Source organism: Carlito syrichta, unplaced genomic scaffold (genome assembly GCF_000164805.1).
Source record: "Carlito syrichta isolate Samal-C Ts95f unplaced genomic scaffold, Tarsius_syrichta-2.0.1 Scaffold272310, whole genome shotgun sequence".
Classification (NCBI taxonomy): domain Eukaryota; kingdom Metazoa; phylum Chordata; class Mammalia; order Primates; family Tarsiidae; genus Carlito; species Carlito syrichta.
This window is the reverse complement of record NW_007216406.1, coordinates 204,921-221,119: the sequence shown is the minus strand read 5'-3', so window position 1 is coordinate 221,119 and position 16,199 is coordinate 204,921. Positions and strand designations below refer to the sequence as shown.

Genomic DNA, 16,199 nt, shown 5'->3' with positions numbered 1-16,199 from the left:
TCCAATCTCCCCAGTCCTCAACAATCCTACAGGTTTCCCATAATACACAGACACATCGTTTCTCTTCTGAGGAAAACAAAACTTTGTCTTGTAAATAGTACGATGTTGTCACAGTAAAAAATAAGGGAGGCCACTTATTTTTCTAAGTTTTAGGGGTGAAAAAGCAAGTACCTGCAAAACAGCATAGCAAGAGCATACCTGGCAAGGAGTCCATAGGAAAGGGAGACGGACAGGAAAATGCTAGTGCATTCCAAGGTCAGGAGAACTGAACAGTCCACCTCCAGCCCTCCACATACATAAGAGTAGAAATGCTGACATTAGATTAATTCAGAAAAGGAAAATCAATCTGTTCCACAGACTGTCCAGACAGCTCTGATGTACGGTGGACAGGGTTTTCTAGCAGGCAAATGAAAGCAAAACCATCAGGAATCTGCCCTGTGTATCACCTTCCGTCTGGAAATAAAGCTGACATGATTTACAGAATAATGTTCTTGGAGATCAAGGAAATGACCTTGGGCAGCAAAGGAAGGTTGGCTAGGAAAAAGATTACTGGCAGGGAAAACAAGCCTGCACATATACTTGGAAGTCCTTGAATTTTTGACAGCGTCTACTGTTGGGATTGATTCTCACGGTTGGATGAAAATCATGGCCCTGCCTGAAGGCTCAAAGTGACCTCTCTGAGTGCTCTGAAAGGAAGCAACATGAAGGAAAAGAACATACGGGAACTTACCCAATGGTAGGGCTGATGTTGTGGTCAAAGTGATCCTGGACAAAGCGACACACAATGCTTGATTTCCCAACTCCGGTGTCCTAGAAGAGAAAGAGGACACAACCATAAAGGTCAAGAGTGCCAATTCTGACCTAATATAAACATACAACAGAGGACAGGAGGGATTATTTCTGGTTGATGTGACTGGCAGAGAGGGTGGGGGGACGTCTTCTATTTCTTGTCAACGTTTTCTATAATGAAATTGTATTGCTTTCATAGAAAGAAGTGTGGTTTAAAAAAATGTTTTAGAAACACACCCCACATGTGTACAATAATTAACGTAGAATGAACATGTTCATAATACATCCATTTCCAGAAATTTGAAAATTTTTGGAGGGGTGTAGAGAAGAAGTATGTTAACACACCACATTGTTTCAGTAGAAATAGAATTAACATCGTTCAAAACCCCAGCACTCAAAATACATGTAATCTGTTTCTCTAGCTGTCTCCCTATAAGACCTATGGATTCTAATTTCTACCTTTTTAACATTTTCTCTTTAGAACCTGATGGTTGAATAATAATCTCCAAATTTTGCTTCATTATATAAAGCTCTCGGTCTCAGATCTTTCTGTTAAATAAATTCTTTAACACTGATTAGGGTAAGGGTCCAATTACACATGGGAAATTGAATACATGTGTTTATATCCACTCCCTCCAAAATCCTGGCAAAGTGGTTGAAGCAATAAAAGACACAATAAAATTCACAAGGTCAAAAAGGAAGGAGAAGAGACAACACCGGACAAGTGGTCCTTGAGAAGGAAGAAGCTAAAAACAAAGTGCTGGCAGGGAGGAAAGTCAATGAGAATAAGACAAATCATGCCAGAGAATTCCAGAAAACATCAAGAATTGGAGGACAAGAATTAGTTGGAAGGCTACACACAAGCATACCTTTGGCGTCCCAGGTTACATAACTAGGAGACAGAGCCCCCCACACTGAGGAGGAGATGGGGGCTAATTCTCCAGGAAACCTCATCAGACAGGAGCTGGACTTGGGGACCTCAAGCACAGCTAAGGGAGAGAGGACAGGAGCTGTTCAGCTGAGTTGAGCTAGATAAGCAAGGCAGAAGCAGTGAGGGCCCCCTTAAGGTAAGAGAAAAAAAGCCCTACAGTTTCTGATATTTGAGGTCCTCCAACCAAATGCCATGTACGCACCAGCTGACAAGTCCCAGTGCAGAGCTTTCAACTTACATTTTAATATTTTAAAAATAAACACTCAGTTAAGAAATAACAGATATTTACACACACACACACACACACACACACACACACACACACACACACACACACAAAGAGCAGGATACTGTTTTAAAAGATCATTCAGAGAATAAAACCAACCTCTTAAAAATATCAGCCAGGCCTGTAATCCCAGCACTTTGGGAGGCTGAGGTGAGTAGATGGCCTGAGCCCACGGGTTTGAGACCAGCCCAGGCAACTTGACGAGACATCGTCTCTACAATAACTCAAAAATTAGCTGGGTGTGGTAGCACGCACCTATAATTCTGGCTACTTGGAAGGCTCAAGTGGAAGGATCGCCAGAGTCCAGCAAGTCGACACTGGGGTGGCCGTGAGTGTGCCACTGCACTCCAGCCTGGGCAACAGAGACTCTAACTCAAAAAAAAAAAAAAAAATCAGCTGGGCACTGTTGCTCATGCCTGTAATCCCAACACTTTGGGAGGCCAACATGGAAGGATTATTTAAGCCCAGGAATTCAGAGACCAACCTGGGTAACATAGCAAGAACTTGTCTCTATAATTTTTCTTTTAATTAGCAGGGCATAGTAGTGCATGCCTGTAGTCCCAGCTATGCAGGAGACTAAAGTGGGAGAATTGCCTGAGCCCACAAGGTTGAGGCTGCAGTGACCTGTGATTGTGCCACTGCACTCCAGGCTGGGCAACAGAGTGAGACCCTGACTCCAAAAAAAAAAAAAAAGTTAAAAACATAATGGTAGAAGTTAAAATTTTAATGAGGAGTCAGAAGATAAAATTGCCCAGAAAGTACAACAAAGTAGAGCAAAGCAATGTCTTCTGTTGCGAATACCTGCGTTTGGAGAGCAGGGCAAAGCAGAAGCGTACAAGATAAAAAGACCATCAACATAGAGATCGCATCGTCAGAATAGTCTTACTGAAAGGACCACAGAGACATTTTGAGATCTATAAACACAAGGGAAACAAGATATATTTATCACAGGAAACAAAATATAATGATATAGTTCTCTTAAACATGTAATTTTACAAGCTGAAAGATCAAGGGGAAAATGCTGAAATTCAGAGAAACATGTTTTTCTTCAGATGAATAAATGCAAGATGAGATTTGAAATAGCAACCAGTGATCTGAGTTACTTGTATTCCTTCTCACTCCCGTGTTTAGGGGACAACAGGGGACTTGGCTTGCAATACTCATCAGAAAATCCTTCTCCAGGAGGTCTTGCCTCCCGGGGAGAACAGCCTGCACGGATTCTGAGCCCCAAAACACAGCTCCAAAGCTGGCATTTGTCTGCAGCGTGCAAACTGAAGCTCAGAATTCAAAGAGGTGACACAGCTAAAACATCAGCTCATGAGATTCCAATCAATGCCTCAGCTATTTCTGAGCTGCCCCCTCAGTATGGATTCTGGCTCCCATTTCCTTACAGTCCCCCAAACCACAACCCAAGTCTTTTTGTCCCAGTTGTTTTCAAGTCCCCCCAACCCCCATGGATAAGAGCTCCTTGCCATGCAACCCACAAGAAACTGAAAACAGGAACTGTGACATCCTACGCTCCCCACCCTTGGAGGTCAGGAAAGTGCCCCAGAACTTTTCATGAGGTCAAGTGTTCCCCGCAAACTGCCGAGTAGGCAGGGCAAGGACTTCTCCCCAACACTGACCACACTTGTCTCTATTTCTCTCCACCTCAGTTTAGGAATTCACTCCCTCAGGGCTCTTCCATTCATTTGTTCACCCATTCATTCATTCACTCTTCACTTACCCAACAAGAGTTCACCAGGCCCTCCCTTTCCCAAGTCAACAGTAGGTTCAACCCTACTGCCAGGGTGATATCGAGATATCATGCCACCCTCTCTGGTCTCCAGGAGTTCCAGGATGCTGCCAGGGATCTGGCAGAAAGAAGTATTAACACACAGGCTGGGTGGGGCTGTCCCACTGGTAGCTAACTAACCAGGTGCCTTGAGCTCAGGAGACAACACCTCACCTCCCAAGCTGTGTTCCTTTTTGGCTTTCCTTGGTATCCTTTCAGCTTATTCCCAGGCTCACTCTACATCTGGGCCATGAAACTGCTTCTTGGAAATGCCTCTAGTTCTCCTGGCCCCAGGCCCTTCCTTAGGTTACAGGGCACCTGCTCTCAGTCCTGTCCTGCCCTCTGGCATAGGCCTCTGACTAGAGCATTCACCTTCTCAGCTGGGATGCTCTCTGAGAAACACTGCTTTGGAGTCATCCTCTTATTCTGCCCAAAGGTTCTGTTCAGTACAATTGACCTCAAGTACCCAAAGCAACTCAACAGATCCTGCAAAGCCAACCTTTAAAATATCCTGGAATAAGCCAGGCACAGTGGCTCACACCTGTAATCCCAGAACTTCGGGAGGTCGAGGTGAGATGACTGCCTGAGCCCAGGGGTTTGAGGCCAGCCTTGGGCAACTTAACAAGACCTCATCTCTACAATAAATTTAAAAACTAGCCGGGTGGGGTGGCACGCACCTGTAACTCTAGCTACTTGGAAGGCTGAGGCAGAAAGATCGCCTGAGTTTGGCAGGTTGAGGCTGCAGCAGCCCTGAGCATGCCACAGCACTCCAGCCTGGGCGACAGAGTGAGACTCCAACTCAAAAAATATCAAAAAAATAATAATAATAAAAAAATAAAAAGCCCTGGGAGGTAAAAAAAAATTATAAAACCACCTGGCGATAATTTAGCTCTACTCAACGTCTTCTACACAGGGCTCAGTCTTCCACACCAACTTGTCTGAACAGTTAGAGCAGCAAGCCTGTGCAAATTCGGATTTCTCAAGAGTCAAAAGCACGCAGTATTTCCTTCCTTCCTTTTAATTGATTTCTCAGGAGTCAAACGCACTATTTTTTTCCCCAAAACATCTTAACTCTCCACATTTCATTCTCTTATAAATTTGATAGAAATAATGAAACAAAAGGATAAGCAAAGGTTTTGTTTGTCTCAGAAAAGGAAACATCCTTAAAAAGAGCAACCCCAGTCAATCCGCTCTGGTTGTGACAGCTTCTGGAGGCGGACTGCCACTCTTGGGCCTCCAGGGACGACTGCTGTTCCTCGGCCGGCCACCAGAGGCAGACCCTGCCCATGGTTTGCTGCAGACGCTGGGAGTCAGCGCTGGCGCTGCCTTTTCCTGCCGTAACCTCACTGAGACTGTGACACACAAGAAAAACGCTGGCAGAGTCAGGACCACCAAACGTGAAGGCATGTCGGTGAGAGCATAAAGGGGAATGGAGCCTGCTGAGAGAACCCGGTAAGAGCTAGGACAGGCGAGCAGGATCATGGCCGCCCGTCACATTTGGGGCCACACTGGTGGAAACCCGCTGATGTGTATATTTTTCCATTTCACAAGATTATGAGAAAACCATGGGCCATCTTGTCCAATCCCCTGGTTTTGCAAAAGAGGAAACTGTGTGTGACTTCCTCAAGATCACACAGTTAGTTGGTAGAATCAGAACCAAATTTTGTGAGTCCTAGACAAAACCTCTTAAGGAGTGAAATCAACCTCCCAGCCAAATGTAAGTTTCTTTTAAAAAAAGAAAAAATAAAAGGAAAAAAGTTAAGCTTCTAGAACTCACAAGAAGAACTTTATTTTTTTTTTTTTTTTTTTTGAGTTGGAGTCTCACTCCACCGCCAGGTTGGAGTGCAGTGGCATGCTCATGGCCATGCCAGCATCGACCTGCTGGGCTCCAGTGATCCTTCCACCTCAGCCTTCCGAGTAGCCGGAACTACAGGTGCACGCTACCACACCCGGCTAATTTCTGATTTATTGTAGAGACGAACTCTGGCCAAGTTGCCCGACCAGTCTCAAACCCATGGGCTCAAGCCATCCACTCACCTCGGCCTCCCTAAGTGCTGGGATTATAGGCTAAGCGATGTAGCCTGGTCCAAGAAGTACTTTTATTACCGCTTTCTGGTTTCACCTGCATAGTTCAAGTTACTTAGCAGCCTGTATGTTCTGAAGATGTAGTACTGTTTCTTTGTAATGAAGGAGAGGCATGCTACTGATGGCCAGAGGGAGAATAAACCCAATTCGGATTCCACAAACCAGGAGTAAAGTTCAGTAAAGCCCTCCCGCTGGGTTCATCAGTGTTTCACTGTATGCTTATTTCCACAGTTGATACCAGACATATGCTGAGGCCCAGCAATGGGCTCCATTTACTTCCTGGGAATGGATCCCTCCTGTGATGTTCCTTTCTAAGGGAACTACCACATACCCTGAGGTGACAGCCTCTGCTGTTGGAATTGTCACATGTATCAATCACGTGGAAATCCGTAATTATGAATCAGAAACCACAAACTTTTGGCTGCAGCCACATAAAACTATCAGCACCGCCAATCTAGAAAACCATGCACTAAAACTTGATACACTCCTAGACTGCAGCAACTGCCTTCAAGCTTCCTATTCCCTGAGATAAAGAATGGTAACTCCTGGGCAAATATATCACCACTACCTTACCCTGCTGTCATGGCAAGACATCACTAATCAGTTCAGGACACATTACCTTACTGAGCCAATAGGGCCTCAAAGTCTTCTCAACCCAGCCTTGCAGGGAATCATTATAACTCGATCAAGGTGGCACTGAGAAGAAATGTCTATCCTCTCTGGTCTCTCTACTCTTTGTGATGTTCACCACACTCTACTGATTCCTCTGTTTCAAACTTCCTAAGCACTGCTCTGCAGACCTTGTAAAAATCTTCACAGGGTCATAAGATGTAGAGGTTTTTGAAAACTAATAAGGAATTTGCACTGTTAATAACATCATAAATCAACATGATTCTTATGGAAAGTAAATTACAAACTATAACAAGATCCATAGTCTCGGGAATTCCATTCCTCCAAATGTAATTAAAAGAAGAAAAAAATTAAGCACAAAAAAGTTCACTGCAATGCCAATTTATAAAAATGAGCATGGCCTAAATAACCTACCAATTAAATAAACTGCAACATATACAGTAGTATTTTAAACCTTGATGCCATTCCAATGAAAATGTTCAAGAAATAGAATGTGATTTGTCCACAGTGTGTTCTATAGAAATAACACTGAGCCTCACATCCCAGTTAAGATCACCCAGCAATTCTAGCATCTTTCTTTGGTGTCAGAATCAGAGATAACCTACATGGTGAGGATTTTTGCATTAATTTGCTTATTTGTTTTTATTATTCAGTCATTCACTTAGTTGAATGTTTAGACTTTAAGCCTTACATACTTCCAAAACGTGTTAAGCATTGATAACAAGCTAAGTTAGGAAACTTAGGAGGCCTATACAGGGCAGGCAGACCTCGTGGGTAGACAAAAATGAAATAAAGAGAGAAACAGGCAAGACTGTGGGTAGTTAATGGTTTGGATTATTCTGACCCCAAAGGTGAGGAGGGGTCAGCCAAGAGCACCCTAGGAATCCAGCCAAGAGAGGTAAAGGTCCCATCAAGGCACCAAGGACACATGCACACACGCCCCCTGCCCAGCCCACCCCATCCAGTATGCAAATGGTTCTGTGTGGAGACACCTGCAGACCAAGGCGTGCTCCATAACAGGGGCAATGCCACGCATGCCTGGCCTGTCCACCTTGGGAAAGATGGAGCTTGCAGATGAAAAGATGAAGCCATGAGGCCAAGAGGCAAAACGTCTGTGTCTTGGAGCAAGCAGGGTGCCTCAGCCCAGTCCAGGAAGGGTCTTGCTACCCCAGGTCTCAGCAATCCAGACCAGGGCTATTTGAAGGCACCACCTACCCTCTTCCTGGCCCCCAAACCTGTGTCTACTCAGAGCAGAAAACAAAATGGGCTCAGGAAGCACTGCTGTCTGCCCCTACAGAGCTCAAAGAAGCCCCACAGAAATGTGACACAAATTCCATACTAACCCCCCGCAAAGCACTTTTTTGAAGCTTTGGCCAAAGGGAAGAAAATGTACCCCCCCCCGAAGCTCACCCCTGCTCTGGGTTTGTTACAAAGCAATGGGCAGAAAATCCCAATCACACATACCACACCAGAGTCTGAGGTCCCCAGAGTATCAGTTGGCTGGACCTCAAGGGCATGGAACCAACCATGCTGCCCATCAAAACTGGACTGGATTTTAAAAAGTGTTACATACACACAATGGAATATTATGCAGCCATAAAGGACAAACATATGGACTTCGCAGCAACTTGGATGGATTTAAAGACAATCATACTCAGTGATCTATCACAGAAACAAAGAACAGAGTACCATATGTTCTCACTCGTAAGAGGACCTTGAACAATTATCATAATACTATAAGAAAGGGATTGGCAGTAGTGGGAAACTGCCAGGGGAGGGAGGGTGGGATTGGCAGTTGAGGGAAACTGCCAGGGGAGGGGGGACACACCTCATCAACAACAAGAGTACCTGCATAATGAACATTTGTATAGTTAATCCTGAATTGTATCCCACATCTTTAAAAAGAAAAAAAATTGTAAACATGGCTTTCTTTAGTTCTCTGAATATATTTATAAGTAAATTCTCTTCTAAAATGAAAAAAAAGAAAAAACTTCCCTGGAGACTTCTAGTTCATCCATCACCTGATTCTGTGCCTAGGTCTCCCTTTCCATCAAAGAGACCCGAAGTGTTTTGCTCCTGGATGTCATTAAAGGACTTGTCAGAATTATGGACTTAATGGACCTGTTTGTTAAGCCCTGGATAATATCTTGGTGGTATAAAATAATTTCTGTGCAACCCAAGCACTTTTTACCAAAGAGATACTTTCACGCTGAAAAGGGTCTGATATTTATAAATCACAGTGACTACTACCAAAGAAAGTACCATGAAAACAGAAAACATGATTAAACTCCAGTCCGTATTATGCCAGTTTCATTACCACACACTCTACAAAGATTCCCTTTGGTGGCAATGAGAGTAAATCTCACTCAGGAAGAGTGAATCTCCGCCTTCACACATTTCAGGAAAACTTGAGCTAGTCATGCAAGAAAATCCAACCCTGGGCATCTTAATGTAATTGGAAAAGCACACCACAAAATTATTTGAGGAAAACACAGTATCAATAACAAACTTCTGCACATTCCAAGAAATTATACTACCATTCTTTCATTTCTGGTTATTTTGAAACATATCCAAGGTGGCTATTATAACAAATGTTTCAAAATCCATCTGCAAAAAGAAACTAACAACATATTTTATAAAGATGGAACCCTGTCTCACATTCAAAAAGATGGGTTCTGCCCTGAGTCTGACAGTCACTAGACTTTGTTGTCTCTACCTATCTCATGAGGGAAAATGTTCCTTGAAGAGCTGATTTTAAACACATAAATCACATAAGTGAACTTAAGTATTTAGACGAATGCCCCATGAACATTAATCAGCATAGCTTAGAAATGCCCATAATTCTCTACATGAAACGATCTAAAGCCCACATGCAGACAGTAAGGTGGCATGTTTAAGGGACAAAAATTGGTCAGGAGAGATGCAGAAATTCCTTCTAGAGAATATGAAGAAATAAACAGAAATGAGGAGCATGAAAACCACAAGAAAGAGATGATCAGAGGGTGCAAGGAGGAACACACGCACACAAATTCACACACTTTATTTCAAGGGGTCCTCACAACAGCCCTCTGTAAAGGGGAGGAGAGGTGACATCATCCACAATTCTCACAGAAGAAAACTATGGATTGCACATGCTCCCGTGACTGGCAAAGACCAAGTCAAGACTAAGACTTCATGTTCTCCATGTCCGGTGCTCTGTTTACCAGCCAAACCGTCTCTCTGCAGAAGGCAGGCATGCACAAATTCATTCACTGATGCATTGCTTGTGCAGTCAGCAGTACCAAGGACAGGGGATAAAAAGATTAAGTCCTGATTCCTGCAGTGAGGACACTTACAAACGAGACTTAAACTTTACAAAGAAATCAAAGGCAGGAGGTTAGGGAGATAGTGTCTGAACTAATTGTACAGGCAATCCCCAATACAGCAGCTGGATTGCTGATGGCCGTGCTCCAAATGAGCATTTGTTGGCGAATCATGTGAAGCCTAAATATGCATTTTTCCATTGAATTCCTGCTGTAAATAAAGAATGATTATTTCCCAAGCTTGCCACTGAGCTACAGCCCCTACAGTGAACCCCCACATTCACAGACAACATTGCGTTCATAGGAAAACTTAGTCTTCCAAACAGGATTTCAACCAGTGGGACCCCGACTGCAGGCCATTAGTATAAGCAGAATGCTCTAGGGTTATAAGAAGACCATTTGGTGAACAAATGGCCCAGTGGATTTAGATTCTAGTCATACTGCCAACTGTATAAACCTTTCACAGGAGTAGGGATGAGCAAATCTCTAATATTAACAATGAGAAAAGCTGACATTTACTGACCACATTGAAAGTTCCAGGCACCAAGCTAAGCACTTTCTGTGGAAAAGTATCCACTATTTCCTCTTCAGATACTGCTTCTGCTCCATCATATCTCTGCAATCCTTCTAGGACTGCAAGTATGTTATGCTTTCTCACTTTGTCAGGTATGTCTTTTATTCTTCATTTTCCATGTCTGAGTTTCTCTGAGTTTGGAGACTTTCTTTTGATCTACCTTTCAGTTCTTTCTACAGACTTACTGAATATGATGATACACCTATTTATTGACTTCCCAATATCAGTTACTGAATTTTTCTGTTGTAAATTTTTTGCTTTATTCATATTATAGTTTTCAATTCCTTGCCACATTTTTGCATCTCAATTTTTAGTTCCTTGTACATATTAAACATTCAAAATGTAAAGTCCATGCCTGATAATTCCACTCTTTAGATACTCTGTAGGTCTGTTTCTACTGTCTATTGAAAGGTTTTCATTCTATTGCCTTGTCCACTCATCTCTTCAGTCATGTTGGATTAGGCCTTAGCATTCCCATTTTAAAGGAGCAACTTGTCCAAGGACATGTGTCAAGGTGAGGACACACTTCAGATCTTCTCAGACGAATGCTTCAAAAGACCAGATAGCAACCTGGAAACAACAATGCAGGAATTCATATGGAAACATAAACAACCACGAATCGCCAAGACAATCCTCAGCAAAAAAAAGCAAAGCAGAAGGTATCACACTCCCAGACTTTAAACTTTATTATAAAGTTACAATAATCAAAACAGACTGGTACCGGTACAAGAACAGGCATATAGACCAATGGAACAGGATAGAGATTCCAGGAGCAAAATCTCAATTTCTCAACCAACTCATCTTTGACAAAGCCTCCACCACCAACGACTGGGGAGAGGAGAACCCATTCAGTAAATGGTGGTGGAAAAATTGGTTGACCACATGGCAAAAGATTAAAATAAAAGACCAGATGGCCTTAGCGTTGGGACATCATCCACCCAAAACGAACTACTCCTAGTAAAAAAAAAAAGTATATATATATTTATAATATATTTTAAAACATTGTCCCTTTCTACTTGCTATTGCTAAATCTATTTGCCTCTTGTTATTGAGTTGGTAGATGCCCAAGTTTAGCAATCTTTCAGTCACTGGGTGCTCTGGCTGCAATGCCAGGTAGCTTTTTTAACCAGCAGATGACAAAGGGATGTCCTACCCCTGATCCCAGGAAAGCCAGAGTCACTGACCTTACCAGGAGTGGGAAAAAAAAAAAACCCAAATTCCAGTGGCTCCATTCCTCTTCCAGTCCAGCTCTCAAGGAAGACTTCGTTGTCACCCCCTCCTCCTCCCTTACTTTTCACATCAGTTAGAGAAGGAAAAGAAGGAAGATGTTTAAATGAGGAAGAAGAGCAAGTTCTATAGCTCCTTGCTTCCGTTTTTTCTTATAATAGCCCCTACTGCTTCTTGACATTTTCAGAAAGCAGTTTGTCCCAATGTACAAACTGTGAAGAAACATGAGGCCCAGTCAGGCCAGCATCAATTATGTAAACTAAATCAACTATTTTGAGGAAGGAAATCTCAGAATGAGATTACAAGAATTGTAAAAGCGGAATAGCCTCTGGCTGGCCCATAAGGGGCTTACAATCAAAGTTAAACATCAACCAATCAGAACTACCAAATTTGCATGACAGAAACCCAAATGCATGATGGGAAACCTGAAACTCACCCTAGGCAAAGAGAGGGTCAACCTCCGCTGGAAAGAACCTCAGGACACTAACTCCTTGCAGCAACACAGGACAGTCTTGCTGTCGTCCTGTCCATTGTGCTCTTCACAACATATCTTTCTTGATTCATAACTGTATCGGTGGATACTTTCATCCCCCATGACTCTGGTCACACTATACCATTCGCAGCTTGCCACATACAGAACCAACTGTGCAGCTAAGCAGAAACTTTTTATCTGATGAGCCTTAACCATCAAAAAAATGGTAATAATTTTTTAACTTAAATCACACTTCCTGCCAAAGGAACCAACTGTTCTTTGTCACCTTTACTTTCTTCACAAGCAGCACATGTGTGAGCTCCTCTCTGGGCAAGACAAGTCACTCCCACCTCCTAGAGGGAAAACTGGCAGATAGTAGGGAACAGCGTGGCTCACAAAGGCACAGAGCTCCAAACTTTGGATTTTTATAGTTATATCCTACAATTTTTTTCAAAACAATATTTACCGTTCCCAGTTGCAGATCTAGCAAAAAAGGATACATAATGATCACAATTGCAGTAGGCAGCTTCTAAAACTGCACTGATGACCCCTGCCTCCGGGTACTCACTCCTGCATGGGCTGGAGCCAGTGACCTGCTTTAAGAAGTGGAACACAGCAAAAGCAGCAAGGTGTCACTTTTGAGGTTACAAAAAACTGGCTACCTCTCTTCACACTCTGTCCTGCCCTCTGCTTCTTGCTCTGATGAAGCAAGGAACTGAGAGGCCTCAGGGCATGTCCACAGCAAGCTACCAGGACCCACATCCTGCTGACAAGCCCAAAGGGAGTTTGCACAGGAATCCAGCTCGGTTCCATCATGAGACACCTGAAGCCCCAGCTGACACCTGATTGCAGCCTCCTAAGAGACCCTGAGTCGGAGGACCCCCTCAGCCACGCCCAGATTCCTGACCCACAAAAACTGCGAGATAATAAGTGCATGTTGTTTTAAGCCATTAAGCTTTGGGGCAACATGTTACGGAGCAACAGATAACTAATGCAGATATAATGGATAACATATATTAGCACTGATTCTGTCCATGTATGTTGCATGTTTAATCCCTACGATAACTCTAATGAAGTAGGTTCATCCCCATTTTGCAAACTAGGAAATTAAGGTTTGGGGCAGGTCAGTAGTGTGAGAGGTTGAGAAGGACATAGTCTTATAGGACTTATGAGGCTGTGCTCCCATTACACTGCTTTCACTAACAAAACCTACTTAGAGTGATGTAAACACTGGCAATAACCCTAACATCAGCAAAGGAAATGAGTGTGGATAAAGAGCTACCATGTAAAGCAATAATTTAGTCTTAGAGGAAATCTCCAGAGAAGATATCACATCATCCAACATCAGAAAGCGGAGAACTGGAGATTTCAGAACTTGCTTTTAAGATCTCATGCAGACATTTGGGCAGCAATTAACACAGCTCCTATGAAGTGTTGCCTCCACTTTATTAAGTGCCTTTTCATCTCATTAGAAAAAACTCTCTGGCATTTGCATTCCCTTTCACTGAGAGGGACAGTCACCTCAAATCCACACACTGCTTGATCTCAAAGATGAGGAATTCTGTCCGTCTTCTACCGCCCTACCTCCTGCCCATGCACCAGGGCACATGGGGGAACTCTGCAAAGGTTGTTACTTGGGCTGTCTTGAAGTCCCACCCCTGTGCTGCACTTTTGGAGCACAGGCCCCAGCAGCAGGGGTCATCTTCAAGGAAAGAAAGGCAGGAGGATGGATGAAAGGGCATACACACACACGTGCACAGCTGAGAACTCACAATCAGAAGTGCCAGACCACGTATGATACTGGGAAAGGAAGCACTCAGCCACTGCTGGCAAGTCCCAGCAAGACCCTATGTCTCTTGGCCCACAGATCCTGGTTCAATGAAGCACACAGAGGTGTAAACTGGAATGCACCATCTACTGGGACAAGGGTCGTGATGGGACGGACACACAGGGACATCTCCCCCACATTTGAGAGATCAGGGAAGGCTTCATGGAGGCAGGGGCATTAGATCGTAAACCAAAAGGATGCATTGGCCAGGCAAGGAAGCAGCAGGACTGGAGAAGGAAGAAGGTAGGAGTGAGGAGGAGGACATGACAGAGGCCAGAGAGAAGGAAGGCTGTCCAAGCAGTTTCGTTTAGTCGGAAGTTTGAGGCTTTTCTCCCTGGGAGGCAGAGACACCAGCACCTTCCTATAAGCATGTGGACGGAGGTGCCTGGGTTGGTAGTTGCCACGCCCTGTCTACCCTTCCTCCTCTCCCTGCTGAGTCCACTGTGACTGGAGTGAGCTGGTGTTCCATGGTGGGCAGGTCCATACAGATCCACCCCCAAGAGGCTGAGGGAGCTGAAAGGACAAAGAAAGAGGCAGACAAATTCGGTTTTTCAGAAAGAAACACTTAACAGAGACTTAGGAACAGAAGCCTCATCTTGAGCAGCCATGGGACAAGATCGTGAATCCTTGTGCCGTGACCCCCACAGATCCAGGGTTTATAACCCACAGGAAAGGGCACATGTTTTTCAGAAGATGTGTAGAGTCAATGCCCAAGAGTAGGATTTATGGTAAGTACGATGACATCAAGGTTGTTTTGACCCAAGGTCATGCTTTATGGTAAGCACATGCTCTTACACAAGGAACAAGATTAAACAGAATCTTACAAGCATTCTGGAACTCGGGTCAATCAGAACTCAATATGGCAGACTAGCATCCAAGATGGAGCTGTTTTTGCTTCCATAACTGGCCTCAAAGAGGGCCTCTCGCCCTCTGCCCTAACCCAGAGGCTCTAATTTCCCACTTCTGTTGTTCCTGCACATTCCCCAAGGGAGATATGAAGCGCACACACACATACATACAAGTATGCAGGCACACACATGTACACACACCCACACCTACACACATACATGGTGCACATGCATGCACACACACTGCTACACTGACCCCATGTGCACTGTCCCAGGTCATCCTAGTGTCAACACGGCTAAAGCTGGGAACACCATTTCCCAGGAGCTCCTTCTCCAGAGGGTTCTGGGTTAGAGGTGACCGAAAGAGGAATGTGCAGAAATAACAACTGGGCGTTGCTCTCTGAAGGTCTTTAGCACACAGAGATGACAAGGCTCCCGGCACAGCCCAGCGTGTTCCCATGCCTCTCTCCTGTGTTGACTCTGTTCCCCAGCAGCAGCCCAGGCCTCCTTGATAGCAGCACTGCCTGTGAACATCTACACCAGCTCTCGCTGCAGGCCTGTGTCACTGCTGGGCTTGGCTGGCTTCTCGGAGCTTCCTTGAGAGCCCCAGTCCGGCCACCATGATAGTGCTTTGCTTCTCTGTTTCAATATGTTTCTCTGATCTTCAAGTCCATGCTCCCAGGCCTCTCCATCTCCAGCCACCCTCACTGGTATCAAGTGCAATTGCTGTAATAAAGCCCTTTCCCCATAACCCATACTCATATGAGCTCTAACTGAACCCCAACTGGCACTCACATACCCACCAAGGAGAAGCGATCTGGAAACAAGTGAGGAATGAATGTGCAGGCTAAGACATCAACCTTGGCAGGAGCGATGTCAGTAAGCTTAACTACAGCACAGAAGGGCATGATCAACCAGGACAGACTCTACCACATACACAGCCAGGGCCAAGGGCATTCTTGGTCACTCAGTTAGGGAGTTTAGACTTTGTCCTGAAGGTAACGGGAACCAATGAAGTCTACTCAGTGGCAGAATTTTAAGAAGACTGAGGAGAAACAAAACTGGAAATGGAGACCACTTAGGAGCTGTTCATTCATTTGCTGCATTTTTATTGAGCACCTATTATGTGCCAAGCATTATCATAAATGATGGCAACCTGACTTAAAGTAGGGTCATATCAATGCTAAGACCCTACAAGAAGAGCTCGGCTTATGCTCACTTCTGCAGAGCAGACTAAGAGGAATAGCTCATAAATCCCAACTAAAGCAACCTTGAGGAGTTGGCATCTTCAGACCACTCACAAATATGAATGAACACGCCGGGCTCGGTGGCTCAGCCTGTAATCCTGCGCCTTTGGGAGGCTGAGGTGAGTGAATTGCCTGAGCCCGCGGGTTCGAGACCCGCCTGGGCAGCAAGACCTCATCTCTACAATAAATCAAAAAATCAGCTGGGT

At 44.3% G+C, this 16,199-nt stretch overlaps 1 protein-coding gene across 1 annotated transcript in view; it reads right to left on the bottom strand.

Moving 5' to 3' along the window:
- LOC103254174 (ras-related protein Rab-31) overlaps window positions 1-5,262 on the bottom strand; it is a 90,868-nt gene extending 85,606 nt beyond the window's left edge. Inside the window, exons 1-3 of the mRNA XM_021709673.1 lie at window positions 5,001-5,262; window positions 3,126-3,277; window positions 731-810 (exon numbers count right to left, since the gene is read on the bottom strand). Coding sequence (XP_021565348.1) covers window positions 731-810; window positions 3,126-3,277; window positions 5,001-5,262 — 494 coding nt within the window. The remainder of the gene's footprint in view (window positions 1-730; window positions 811-3,125; window positions 3,278-5,000) is intronic.
- Window positions 5,263-16,199: the final 10,937 nt, after the last annotated feature.